This window comes from Dufourea novaeangliae, unplaced genomic scaffold (assembly GCF_001272555.1).
Source record: "Dufourea novaeangliae isolate 0120121106 unplaced genomic scaffold, ASM127255v1 scaffold88, whole genome shotgun sequence".
NCBI classification, from domain to species: Eukaryota; Metazoa; Arthropoda; class Insecta; order Hymenoptera; family Halictidae; genus Dufourea; species Dufourea novaeangliae.
Genome location: NW_015373960.1, coordinates 423,985 through 437,294, shown reverse-complemented (window position 1 = coordinate 437,294; position 13,310 = coordinate 423,985). Strand labels below are relative to the sequence as shown.

Here is a 13,310-nt window from a genome sequence, read left to right as displayed (position 1 = left end):
CTCGAACGGAACACGGAAATCGAAAACTGTCTATTGTAGTTTTAAAATTAAGACAGGTACGCGCAAAGAAGACTTTCTCGCCTCGGTGGAACGACACGGAAAACTTGGACGTCGCGTACGGTACATTTTGTCGTTTACACAGTGTCCGAAACGACACGACGTACAGATAGATCGAAAAATATTACAGGCTACGGAGCTACTCGTATCTCGGGAACGGTTTTATAATTATTCCACTGGAAGAAGTTTCCTTTTTGTAAATGCCGAAAAATAATTCGTGTTGCATTGGATATATATTGTAAATGCATCACATATCGATTATCTTGAGCCGGGTAATTCAAGGATGGTCCTAGTCGAAACACTTTCGTAACAGAATATATTCGTCGAATTGAAACGCTTTAATCGGTGCTCTAATCGAGAGTCGGATCATTCTTTTTTCTCTTGTATAGCATTATCGCATGGTTCGTTCTCGCGAACCGAGAAAAATTCAACATTAGAACGGCGACGACAGCGTTCACTCGAGTCGTACCCATTTCATCGCTATGGTATAAAACGCGAGTTGTCTCGACTAGACGAATCAGCGTATCGGTGAGCTTAAGTTCGCAACGGAATTTTAATAGAAAAGTGATAAGTGGCACATTCTTCCATACCCAGAAGCATATATCGGTGTGATGTGTGTTCGTTGAACCTTATAGGAGAGAGGTCACGTTTGAAAAAACATCGTTTTGCATTTGATGCATCGAAAACATTATGTTGTTTCGCGCGCAGAGAAAAGACTGACGCGACAGAGCGATACAATATCAACGATATCACTGGTACGTAATCAGTTCGTGTATACATATAGCGTTTACAAAAATTGAGCTGAGGCCTGTTTGACGCGATCACATGTAGATACATATACGATAATGCGCTGCTGTACTTTCCTTCTTCGTTCTTTTTCCTCCTAAGAAATCTTGTATAACTTCTGGTATCAGGCGTTACGTGGATCGACCGATTCAAGGGTAATAATGGTCGTAATTGACGAAAGGGAACCATCTGAAGGTAGAACGGTGCATGTCAAACGTGTAATCGCGTATCTGATCGAAAACGGCCAGTCTTGACGCGTGCCGGTGCCTTCTCCGAACAGCAAAAGAACAGAGAGGGTCAGAGGAAGGGGGCAGGAGAGGAAGGTGGGAAAGAGAAAAAAAGAGAGATACACACGATAGAAGGAGAAAGTTCGCTCGATTAATATTGTACATATTCTATTCCCGCGTCTCGCCGTAAGGAAAACACTCGAGTGTTTGCGGTGTCGCGGAAAGTACACGATAGAACAGTCGATTGTCCGATTCGGCGGCGCGGTTTTGTGGCAACGTAAAGTTACGCTCGCGCGGAACACGACGAACGAGAGGGAAGAGGAGGGCAGCAATTGCGCGAAGATTGTCTCGGTCCGCGGGTCCAACGACTTCCTCGGGGTTCCTCTGCCCCCTCCCCTCGTGCCTGTCAACCGTCACACGGTTTTTCAGATCGCGACGATAATTATTCCTAAAACAACCTGGTCGTATTACAATAAAATCATTATATACATATATCACAACTGTTGAAAATTGTCCACGCGCAACGTTCCTAGTTTCATTCTCGAGACACTACAGTAAATATCACATGGAGCGATGAGAATTTCAGTTAAATATATCATCACGACGGTTTTGTTCTTTCCGCGTCGGGATTACGATTCGATCCTCCTAAATCGCAGGCGGGCGAGCGCGGCGCCTATCGCACGGCCGAGAGGACTTTAATACCGATGACGATCGATCGTGATCGCCGATCAGGATTGCTTCTACGATATAGAATATATGTACTTTCAGGAGGTACGTTTCTCAGGCGTAAGACTGATCCAACGATATAGCAATTTTGTTCCCTTTTTCGACCCAATTTCTCAACCGTCCTCTCAGCTCTTCCAGGCTCTTTGACTTTGCCTTGTTTATCCTCTTGTACTTGACGTCTTTTGGCTTCGTGACGGATCTGTGATTACTCATTACCCTATTGTACGTAACCTGAAAGATCAATAACCAATTGATATTATATTATATAGTAGAACGATTGCAGGATCAGCGCGTAGCGGTTCCATTAAGACGGGTTAACCTTAACTAACCTGCGCTTGTTGACTCTCGTCCCTCGGTCTCTCGCTCGGCGGAGAATCGGCTTCTTGAGCGAGTCTCTCGAAGCTACCGTAAAGATCCTGAAGCCTTCCTTTTCCATTTCCCAAGTTTTTCGCCCGTCTGTCCTCGCACTCGGAGTTCTCGGTCGACTCGGACGGGTCCTGATTGTTCTCGCTGTCGCCGTCCTCCTCCACCGAGTAAACGGTTTCCAGGATTTCCGGTCTCCGCAGGAATCCGTTGCACCGTCGCATCGACGAATATTTGCTCGAGGGTTCGACCGCGTCCGATACCGATCGTATCACCGTCACGTCGGTGATGTTCGAACGAAACCTGAAAGTGAATCACCAAATGGCTCAGAGGCGTTCCACGAACATATTTTTCAAGACACTTTGGGTGTTTCGTTCACGGTTTCAATTTCAAGCCTACGGGTATCTATAATCGGTGCAAACTATACAGCGTGATCGTTCAGGAAATTACTGTATTATTTCGCTTTAATGCATAATTTAATATAATTCTAGTAACTAACCGTAATTTCAATTAAACTTTGCAACTTTGAGGTTTCTTTTCGACTTTAAATGGCTGCCAGCCAACCAAGTTTCTAACGATTCCGGTATCCCAATGTCCAAACCACGAAGTATATACATAATACAATACTTTAACTCTCGATCAATAGCTCTACGACCACAGGACTGCGCGTATTTTTCACAGACTACAAATAAATGTCCAATCGACTGGGCGACAGGACTCCCAACCAACTCGTGTAATTACATTTCCAGTTCGACGGTAACTTGGGTATTGGATCGAATTTGATGCGAAAGTACCAAGGACTGATCTATGGAATTTTAGGCGAGACGACGACGCGACGGTTCGATCCACTTGATATTCGCGACGGACGTTTCGGGTGATCGTAGAATACCAAAGGAATCGTTAAACGCGTATAAGCCTTAAAGTGCATGGGAATTCGATCGTTTCGCGCAGTTACGGGTTACGAGAAACGAATTCGGAACGTTCGGTGTGTAAATGCAGTAGACTCGCGTTAAAGTAGCGGTGCGGGGCTCTGGAGGTGGTTTTTTCATGGAAATGCTACTTTAATACGAGGCAATGGGTACGTAGAATCTCGTGGCAATTCTAGTTACGCCAATGGACAGGCACTCGAAAGACTCGGAGCAAGGAAGGGAGCAATGAAGTAAACAGATACATACGTACCTCGGTGGCGCTAGGTCATCGGCGGCCTCCTCTAGAACAACGGCACTGTCGCTATCCCCGAGGCTGTCCAATCTATCGAGAGCGTCGCAAGGCGGCGAGTCCCTTAAGCCGGTGCTTCTTTCCGCCAATCTGCTCTGCAATTGTCGAATCACCCTCTGTTGTCTAAGAATAATAGATTCTCGTTGCGACAGGCTGGCCTCGATCTCCTTTTGCTTCCGACAGAGCCTCGACTCGAACAGGAGCAACTGCGAGGATAATGTCCGGAGTTGCTCGGCTTTTTCCCTCGACAATCGAGCTACCAGATCCTCCTGGAACCCGTCGTTAACCGGTGAATTCGGTAAATTTGTTTAATTATTAATGAATGCAGACTTGGGTGCTGTTAAAGTTACGCAGGAGGCTTCGTCGATGTTTGAACAATTAATAATGTATCGTACATGTATTCGCCAGGAAAAGTTTTTTTCCCTTCGCCGGGGAGAGTCACATGGCAACGATTAATCACCGTGGCTCGTTATCGATAACCGGTGAATGGAAATTGTTGGAGGATTTCTTGCGGACGGTTTTTCGTCGGCCGACAGAGGCAACTCGCGTTGAACGATTGCGGGTAACGGTGGGATATATAACCCAGCCAGTGAAAGAACGTTTACGAACGAGAAAATGGAATTGCAGATTCGAAACTTGGACAGTTCTCGTTGTCGCGAAACATACGTGTACGTCGCGCCGTTGTTCGAGGTGATTAGTTGCAAAGATGCTATTCGATGAACAGGGGACAAACAGCAAAGTGGACGCGTTTGATGGACGGTTCTCTGGACTTAACTGTAATGTATCCTCGATCTGGCCGTAATTTCAAGCTAATTAGGAAGCACCGAGGGTCGACACGAACCGCATTACTTAGAATCGAGCGAAATGGATTCGAAACACGGTAAAATGAAGCAAACGTCATCGACGTCAATGGGATAATGAACCTGTGCACGGGTATAAAATTATATGGATATTCGGTGGGAAATTTTTCTATCTAGGTAGCGGCCGAATGTCGCCGGATTTGTCTTGCATTATGAAAGCCCAACATTCGTCTCAGGTTCGCAACAGTTTGAGCAGAGTTGGATGTCAGCGGGGCTGCCAGCTTGTCGCTGTCGGCATTAGTTTTGGCTTCAGAAGGTGGATTATGTTGCAAGTAATTCTACTGTGCTCGCCAGACGCTCGACAAACGCTTCGACAGGTTCTCGTGGTAGTCGAATTCGAACACGCGGAGAACGCAAACAGAACTTGCCCGAAGCTCAATTTCGTTCCGCGAGCATTCCTCGAGGCCGAGCAAGCGCCAGTCGTGTCGGTCCGCTTCGCGAAGTTTACAGGGTGAACCACGAATCGTGATCAGTAGAGATTACTCTGTTATTAGCAGTCCGATCGAAAATGTTTTTATCAGGTATAGTATGGTTTCAAGAGAGCTGGAACGTGATTATAGCAAATTTCTTGTCACAAAAATAAAAAAAAAGAGTTGACAAGAAATTTGCTATAATCGCTTTAAAGCTCTCGATTCGTGGTTCATCCTGTATATGTACCTATCGGGCATTAAAGAAACATTAGCGAAATCCCTGAGTCATTCAAACCCAAAAACACGCCAGAAATAGACAACAAGGAACAGTATGTATACAGATGCGGATGGAACGGTGGTGCTGCCTAGAGTTGCATCGTCATGCACCGAACAGTGCATTCACGAGACGCATGCAATCTGTTTTGCATGGACTGCACAACGATCGATCAATTTTATGTTTTCGTTCGTTCCGTCCTTGCTTGCTTCTTTCCGGCAAAAGCAGGACGAGTCCATTACTGTTAGTATTGTTTCGCGTAAATCGCAGCCCCGTAAAATGGACACGCGACGAGGATTGCGCATTCTTTCACATCGCAAGCGCCGAGCCGTTGCGTTTCTTATGCGTGACTCGTAGACAGAGAAACACGGAACAACCCGTTCGGCTTCAACAGGACAACGGAACTCTCGAGTTTTTCGTTTCCTTTCATTCGGCTCGCGTACAATAATTGTCTGAGCTCACGAGGTGCAGGAAAGCATTTTTCGCTATCACGGTGTTCGCACAGTGGTGGCATTTCCAGCTTGCGGTTCCGGGGAAAGAGTTAACCTTTAGAAAACGGAAAGCTTATTTTTAGACTCCAGAGGTGTCGCTTATTATTCGTAGCATAACACTATGGGAAATATACAAAACTCGTAACTGGAAAATAGAAGAAGTCATGGAAAAATCTGTCTGTCCTCTAAAGGTTAATGTACAATAATAATAATTTAAATTTTCACATACCCTCTCATGCAGCCAGACATTCCAATCTATTCTACTCTACTTTAATAAACAAATTTAATAACCAAATTGAATTTTACTCAGAAACAATAGATAAAGTCGAAACTTCCATCTACCGGATATTGCGAGAGTAACATGTATATTTAAACTACTACAAATAGTGTTGTAAGATGCTTTTTTCTTGTTAAACTTTTGTATAAAATTGGTCCTCCCGTTAATGGTAATAAATTAAATTAAATTAAATAATTCACTGCTCAAGATCATCGGTAACAAACTGGAAATGCTCGAATGTTATTAAATATTCCATCATGCGAATCGACTGCTACCCAATCGGCTAAACATCGATCGCATCGACTTTCCTTCGTGTTTATTCAACCCCTTGCGTCGTGTCGTGTACGAAGAAGGCATAGAGCAGATGAATACCACCCGGCAGGTCGCGAAACTTCCTGTTAAGCCTTGGTTTCCGTGTTCCTCACGCGAAAAGCCAGTTGCATCTAATAACAGGTCATTATGTTGTAATTAAACGCTAATTTTGCTGCTTATTGGAACGAGGCAGTCTCTCGAGAATACTGTGCACCTGACAGTCGCGTGCCTGGTGTCGGTTATCGTGCACATTATCATCTACTCGCGGCGAAACAGGTCTCGTTTAAGATGTGTAACAACGTCATGCGTCTATGCCCTATTCCCCCACCACCTCGAATAACTAAACTTCATACCAATTGTTAAGGTTCGTCACGTTCGTACGAAAAGACGTTGATTAGCGTTCGGAAGGATTTATGGAGGAGGATTGAAGAACGTGTAACTACCAAGATCTTTCCTTCGATACGTTTCGTGCTGGAAATCTCAAAACGTTGACTTTAGAGATTTAATTAACAGAACTGCGTTCGGTGAACGTAATAAACTAGCCGTGAATATAAATACCAGGCACGGTAAACCGTGGGAGGCCACGAGACTTCGTGGAAGAAGCAATCCCAAAGTAGTCCATACTCTTCGCCGCAGATGCAAGCAGAACGGTCGGAAACTTTGCAACAGTAGTAAACTCGTAGACTCCCGCGGAAAGAATGAAGAATTCAGAGATATTATTAGAAATCTCAGCAGCAGCGAACAAGTCACGTTCCTGCGGCGAACCAACTCACGCAAAAAACCATCATGGGACGCTTCTGAATTTTTCGAGGACGCGACACGGCGTGATGCAACACAATTTTTCACTGAAAGCAGGCCTTAGAATCATCTCCTGGGTCGACAAATCCGGAGGTTTATCGCGGCGTATTTGCCTCCCCGTGCGGCTCTATCGCTCGAAATTTCAAAAATCAGTAAATTAATTACAGGCAACCGAATATGAAGTTCGGTGCTCGTTGCCATTCACACGGGGCGCGCACGTAGTTTAACCCTTGTGTAGACAACCGGGTACCCATTTCTAAATTTCTTTTCGCAATTTGTTATGTTCTTGTCTAAAACGGCACTTGGTATATTATAGGAAGGGAGAACTAAGAGCTTCGGAAAAGTATGAAAGTAAAATTATTATAATATAGTATATTTAATAACCGTGAATATTTTGGTTGCCCACACAAAGGTTAAAACCGACGGGTTTCATCGTTCGTTCGAATGCAATTGGACTCTGTCTCCTCATTCCCGAGTGCATTGTCTTCGTTTTAATTCAGGCTTTGACGCGCATTCGCGGCTATTTATTATTCCCCCCGCGTTTAATCACCGATGCTCACGGCAGTGTATACGAAGCGGAGCATCGATCGAGCGAACATAAAGGGGAAGCCAAGCGAGCGGAAACGGAGAAGCCTGAAAATTCAGACTAGAAATGCACGCGGGAGAAACAATTTGGGGCCCGCCGATAAGCCGGCAAGCGGCGGTGGCAGTGATTTGCCTGGCAGAAAATGGTGGGTACCCGTCGAAATGCAAATGAAACGAGTCACGACGATGCGACGCAAGAATATCTACCCGTTTGAGTTCGCTTAGTGGGCGAGGATAACCTGCGGTTCGCGGCAAAAAATCGTAACACTCGCGGACGATTTGTTACTAGAGGACCAGTAATAAACACGGAACGACGCGACGTTTTATCGCAGGACAAGATGATAGCTGAATTTTCGAGGAAAAACCGGATCGAAATGTTCCTCCTGTGAAATGTTTCGCTCTACAGTGATTCCTCGATGAATGCGACAGGAGCAACGGCGTTATCCCCACCACAGACGGCGTCCCCCCGTGGAACTAATCAAAATAGAGTAAACAGAAGCTAAGCAGAGGCTTGACTTCGGGGAAAAAACAAATTTATGAGTATAAACATTACTGTATTTGGAAAAAAATGTTTTTCTTCACGATTGTCGATTCCGAATCTTCTGTAACAAATGCATGGTCCGACACGATCGCCCGTTTTAGAGGTCGTGAATAAAAAAGATCGACTGAGTTTCGAGGGAGGCGTATTTTTCGCGACTGTACCCCGTGAAATTGTAGATCGCCTCTAGTCACGCGAACCCAGAAGCGAAACAGTCGAACGTCACGAGAGGTCTGCCCTGTCCCGGAAGCGTACAGGCGGCGACGACGTAGCCTCTTTAAAGTTTTACCTGATAATGGCTCTAATCAACGAGCAGACGAGGTTCCCAAAGTAGAAGCAGTCGGTCGGTAATTACGGGTACGTCTTCTCTACCCTCTATCCTCGTCTGTCGTAACAACGAAGAGATATTTACCTGCAATTTCAGGGTCCTCCGCCAGGCGAGCATCTGATGCGCCTGTGCCCTTTGCCTCGCTCGAAGGGTCGCTATCACCGATTTCGCCTCCTCCAGGGACGTCACCTCCACCTCGACGGTATCCTTGAACAAATCGTTCGCTCTTCCCTCGGTGACGGCTAATGGACAGCTGTCCATCGACGTTTCGTCGAAGCTGCAACCAGAAATTCGGGCATCCTTTAGTTTCGGCACGTTTCGCGTTTAAAGAATCGATCGCGTCGGTCGACGGTTACGTTCTACGAAGCGAATATATACGTATATACTGACGTGCAAACTCGGCTTCCGCTAGGGACAAAAATGGCGTAGGGAAATGGCCATCTACCATGTGTTCCTACCAGTTGGTATTAGAAATTACTGAAATTTATATTTGATATTTGTTTAGGCACCTGAAATAAATTTACCAAGTGGTAGGAGTCCGTTCTTCTTCACTCTACGCAGTTCCTTCCCCCAGCGGAAGCCGAGTTTGCTCGCGAGGGTACGTGTAGGGTATGTATTAAGTGTGTGCGAGTGGTGCAACGTCGATTACTCACGACTGACGGAGACAGGTCGCTGTCGCGTGACGATTTGGCGTGGAGGGTTGCAAGCACGTTAGTCTGGGAAAGAAGTTTATTTGAGTGTAGCAAACACGCCGCGCAAAGGAACACGCTCGACGCGTCTGTGTTATATTCAGCTTAATATTTTCCGAATATCGGAAATCACGTCGACGTTCTATCGTGCAACGAGATCACGGGACAAGTATACGAAAGTAGATATACATAAACGCAAAGCGTAGACGTATGAATACAATTGTGTATAATCGAGAATAGTAGCTTGGTCGAGACGCTTTTTGATCGCTTCGAAAGTCGAGCTCTTTCGACGAACGAACGCGAAGGAGAAGGAAAACGAGGCTGCCGTTCGAAAGCGAGTCGAACTCGGCTGGTTTTATCTGTTCGAACCCGTTGCGATACGACTTTGTTCTGGGACAAACAGCGCGAGTGAAACTTAATAAGAACCGCAATGATCCACCGCGACCGCGCACTTTCGTCGCAGCAAACCGACTGTATTGAATGTCTCCTGGAGATTCGAGAGGGCAGCTACGAAACTGCAGTGGCTTTCGCGGCCTCCCGTTCCTCCGTATCTTCGGAGTCGCCACGTAAATTCCTCATATCCACGAGATTTCCTCCAACTCCCGAGTGCACCCTTTTATGAGGTTCTCTACAGATTTTCGGCTACCATGATTTGTGCTGCCTTTCGGCCGTATACACGGGCAACACTATTGACCGTATCCGTGTGTATAATCCAAATGGAGGAGAAATTCAATTTTTCTTTTTCGTATCGAAAGCTTTGAAATCATATGATTTATTCGCTATACAAGATATAATAATACATAGTGGAGTTAGGAGCATTAAGTTATCCGTTGGTTCCTCCATCGATAATTTTTCTCGACGTTAATTTGCCCGTACGAATTTCCCGCGAAAACCACTCCGAATACATGAAATCGGTCCTCGTGGTATCCCGTGGTAATATTCCTAGCTATAACGTTAAATGAAGCGTAACGCACACATATATAAGCAACACGCGACCGCAACCGCTGCCCTTTATACGCCAATTCATATTCGCGATTTACACGCGTGGTGTTCGCCGATTTCGAGCGGCAGATCGATACCGTTTACAATTTCAGGTACGATTTCCATAACGCAGCTGCATGGTATTTATGCAAACCGGTGCTTTTTCTGCACGCAAGCCCGTACCCCTTCCGCCAGTTGTGTCGGAATAAATTATGCATGAGTCACCGAGTGAGTCACCCGTTGATGTTGCGTTTTCGTTTGGCGCACGTTGATAAATTGGCATCGTGGTTGTGATCGGGTATTTTCCACGACCCAAGTGTCAGGTATCGTTATTTATGAAAAATGACTCGTGAGGCAGAATGGCCGACCGACCACCCTCCAGTTTGTCCGCCATCGCGAACAACCGTGTACGTATATTTACTAAACGCTTTCTTCGTGGAACGATTGATTTTCATATTTACAGGCCGATCGCCGAGAAATATCGTACCACCGGCGGCAAACGGCTTGCCACTCGATTTATCGAGTACAATCGGCCAGAGAGAGATACGGTGTGGAGTACTCCAGATACGTTCGAGCGCGAGGAAACACGAACCGTTTGGTTAGCCCGCGAAGCGCTTAATTCTAACCTTAAATGTACTGTTTACCCTTGCGTAACGAAGGACGGACAAGTGCTCTTCTACGATATCGATTGCGGAACGGCTCTTTAATTGTGTTTAGTAAGTACGCAAACGTTTGGACTCGAGCGGCGAGTAAATATCGTATATTGAGTTGTGATAATAGATCTCGAACTCGACACATCGACAGTATTTTAACGATCGTATCGGTAGTCCAAAGTCTGTCAGGGTCATTTATTAATTATGAGTCTTTCAATCTCGAAGGTAGTTACATTGAACGTCTGCCAAAAATGTCTATGAAACGCCCCTTCCAATCCATTACCAGAGAGAGCAGTCTGTCAGAATTTTCCATTGATCCATACATTCTCGTATTCCACGCGTACGACTTCTTCTACACGTATATTTATACATATATAGGTTAGAGAGTATTAAATAGGTATGGAACTCACGAGACTCGTGCCAATCGGTGGGAACTGCATTGGTCTCCGTTCCTATTTCCAACGCTCCCGTTGCGCACACATTTCATTAGAACGGTATATTGTTACGGCAAGCAAGTATGAACTGTCCGATCGCGATACACGGTGCACCGGCGGGTGTTCGAAAGTGAGTAAACAAAGTCGTTCCTTAGTCGGGCCCTTGCGACAACTCCATAATTCCCGTTGAAACTATCCCCAGTAGTCACGTGTATCGCGCGAAATTCGGTGCGGGTTTACGAGCCCCGCAGCCGTATGTTCTGGCTCCTAGAATTTCCCGCTCAATTGTTCGCTGACAATGCCGAGTCAGGATATTTCTTGCGCGACCCTCTATTTCAGCAGCGAAAGGACTTCTGATACGCGGCCCTGTACACGAAGCGTAGAGGCCCGTTACTAAGCGTAAAGCACGCATGGACGCACGCACGCTCGTATCCAACCCTTGGGATACGGGCTTGCGTCAGAGAAGCATCGGGAATGAGGGCAATGTCCGACAGTAATTGTGCTCAGGTGCTGTCACAGAAGTGCATATACAGGGTGTCCCAAAATAGCTTCGACTTTTGGAACTGAGCTATTTTGGGACACACTGTATACCCGTTGGAAACCGTACAGGGTTAACCGAGCCAGTCGAAAGTTCGCAGTCACCTGGGATTTCGATCACAGCCGAACAATGCGACCGTTCACCCCTTCTCGTCGAAATTCCTACTCCCTCTGTCCCTGCCCTGGAAGTTAAATAATTCTTGCCTCAAATATTCATTCGTGTCTTGGAGAAGTTTGCTCGATAACGGGGGCGGTGGCCTTTCTTCTAGACTTCTCGAGTACACCCAGAGCGGCAATCGATCAGCCCACTCATCGTAAGGAGGTGCAAGAAGGGCCAATAAAATTTAGCCCTTTCCGTTGGAGCTGGAGCTCTCGATCAATTACCTCGATAATTTAATTCTTGGTCTTCGATTTACCCTGGAGAAAGGGGTTCGTCGTGAGCTGGTGCGATTCATCGCCGGATGCACGCCGATAACGCAGCGGCGGTCGTTGTTGTACCGCCTGACACGAGGAAATATATTAGACTGACAGATGGTGGTGAAGGTGGTAAAGGTGATAAAGGTGGTAGCGTGGTATGTTCAGTGACCGTAGATGGCGTTAAGCCGTTGTCATGGCCGGCGAATTTTCGCAGATCGAAGTTCCGTGAAATTCCGTTCGATCGCGAAGCCAATGGTACTTCCTCTTAGCCGGTATTAGAACGAGTCCATGGGAATTCCAGAGACGAGATTTTTCCGCAGAGATGTCCCGAGGAAATACGAAAATACGGCTTCGGTAATTTCGATCCCGAATACTATGTCGTTCCAACCTCGACACCAGCCTTATGTTCCGTTAGGCGGCGTCGAAAAGAACGCGCGCGCATTGATGTTGCGGAAATGGCAAGGTGGTATCTTGATATTTTTCCAGGAAATTCGGGATTACAATCTCGTCGGAGATAATAAACGCTTCCTTCCCCCGCGGGTCTCTCGTTCGGCTGCATTAGTCCGGCGGAAAACTTTGCCGGAAGCACTTAAATCAACTTCACGGCGACGGGAAAGATTACGAAAACAGCTTTGAAAATACCGAATATTCGAGCAAACGAAAAAGTCACTTAAACGAATAATCGATTAATTGCGTCGAGTGAAGAAACTTTCGTCGGCAAAACGTCGGCGAAACGAATTATTCAAGTGAACGCAACAACTCTCCGCGACCCCCGCGTCCCCCACCCAACCCTCCAAAAAAAGATCGAAAAATTCCTATAGCAAACTCGGCGGAAAGTAAATTACTTTCGGTGCTTTGTAATTGGAGCACCGATGGACGTCAGAGTCAACGAAAAACCAAGGGAAAAAGTGCAAAGCAAAAGGGATCGTTTTGTTCGTGAAAAAAACTTGTTTGAAACGGTGCCCGGTAGCTTTTTAAACTTCCGGGTGGGATGAAACGGGAAATATAGTTGCTGCGAAAGAGGGAGGAATAATGGCCGAAAATTCCGTTCCATTCCAGAAAATTACGATATCAGTCATCGTTATTGCTCTTTCGGAGGATTAGAGAAGGGCGAGACGAGGGATGCAGTTTCTTGGATCTTGGGAAGTTATTAGAGCATTACGTAACGTTCGACGCGTGTCAAAAATAGTACCGATGAAAATTTTTGTATTAGGTTGATGCAAAAGTACGTCCCATTCGATCAGTTCTTTAGCCAAGAACCTCGGAACTTCTATGAGCGCGGGATTATGCAGCTACCGGAAGGATGGAGAAAAGCCATCGAACAGAACGGCACATACTATTATCGATTA

The 13,310-nt window shown here is 46.0% G+C and overlaps 1 protein-coding gene across 1 annotated transcript in view; it reads right to left on the bottom strand.

Moving 5' to 3' along the window:
• Nucleotides 1–1,813: 1,813 nt before the first annotated feature.
• LOC107186428 overlaps nt 1,814–13,310 on the bottom strand; it is a 71,931-nt gene continuing 60,434 nt past the window's right edge. The window contains exons 2-5 of the mRNA XM_015574286.1: nt 8,335–8,527; nt 3,339–3,646; nt 2,126–2,462; nt 1,814–2,027 (exon numbers count right to left, since the gene is read on the bottom strand). Of these exons, the coding sequence (XP_015429772.1) occupies nt 1,851–2,027; nt 2,126–2,462; nt 3,339–3,646; nt 8,335–8,527 (1,015 nt within the window). The 3' untranslated portion in view covers nt 1,814–1,850. The remainder of the gene's footprint in view (nt 2,028–2,125; nt 2,463–3,338; nt 3,647–8,334; nt 8,528–13,310) is intronic.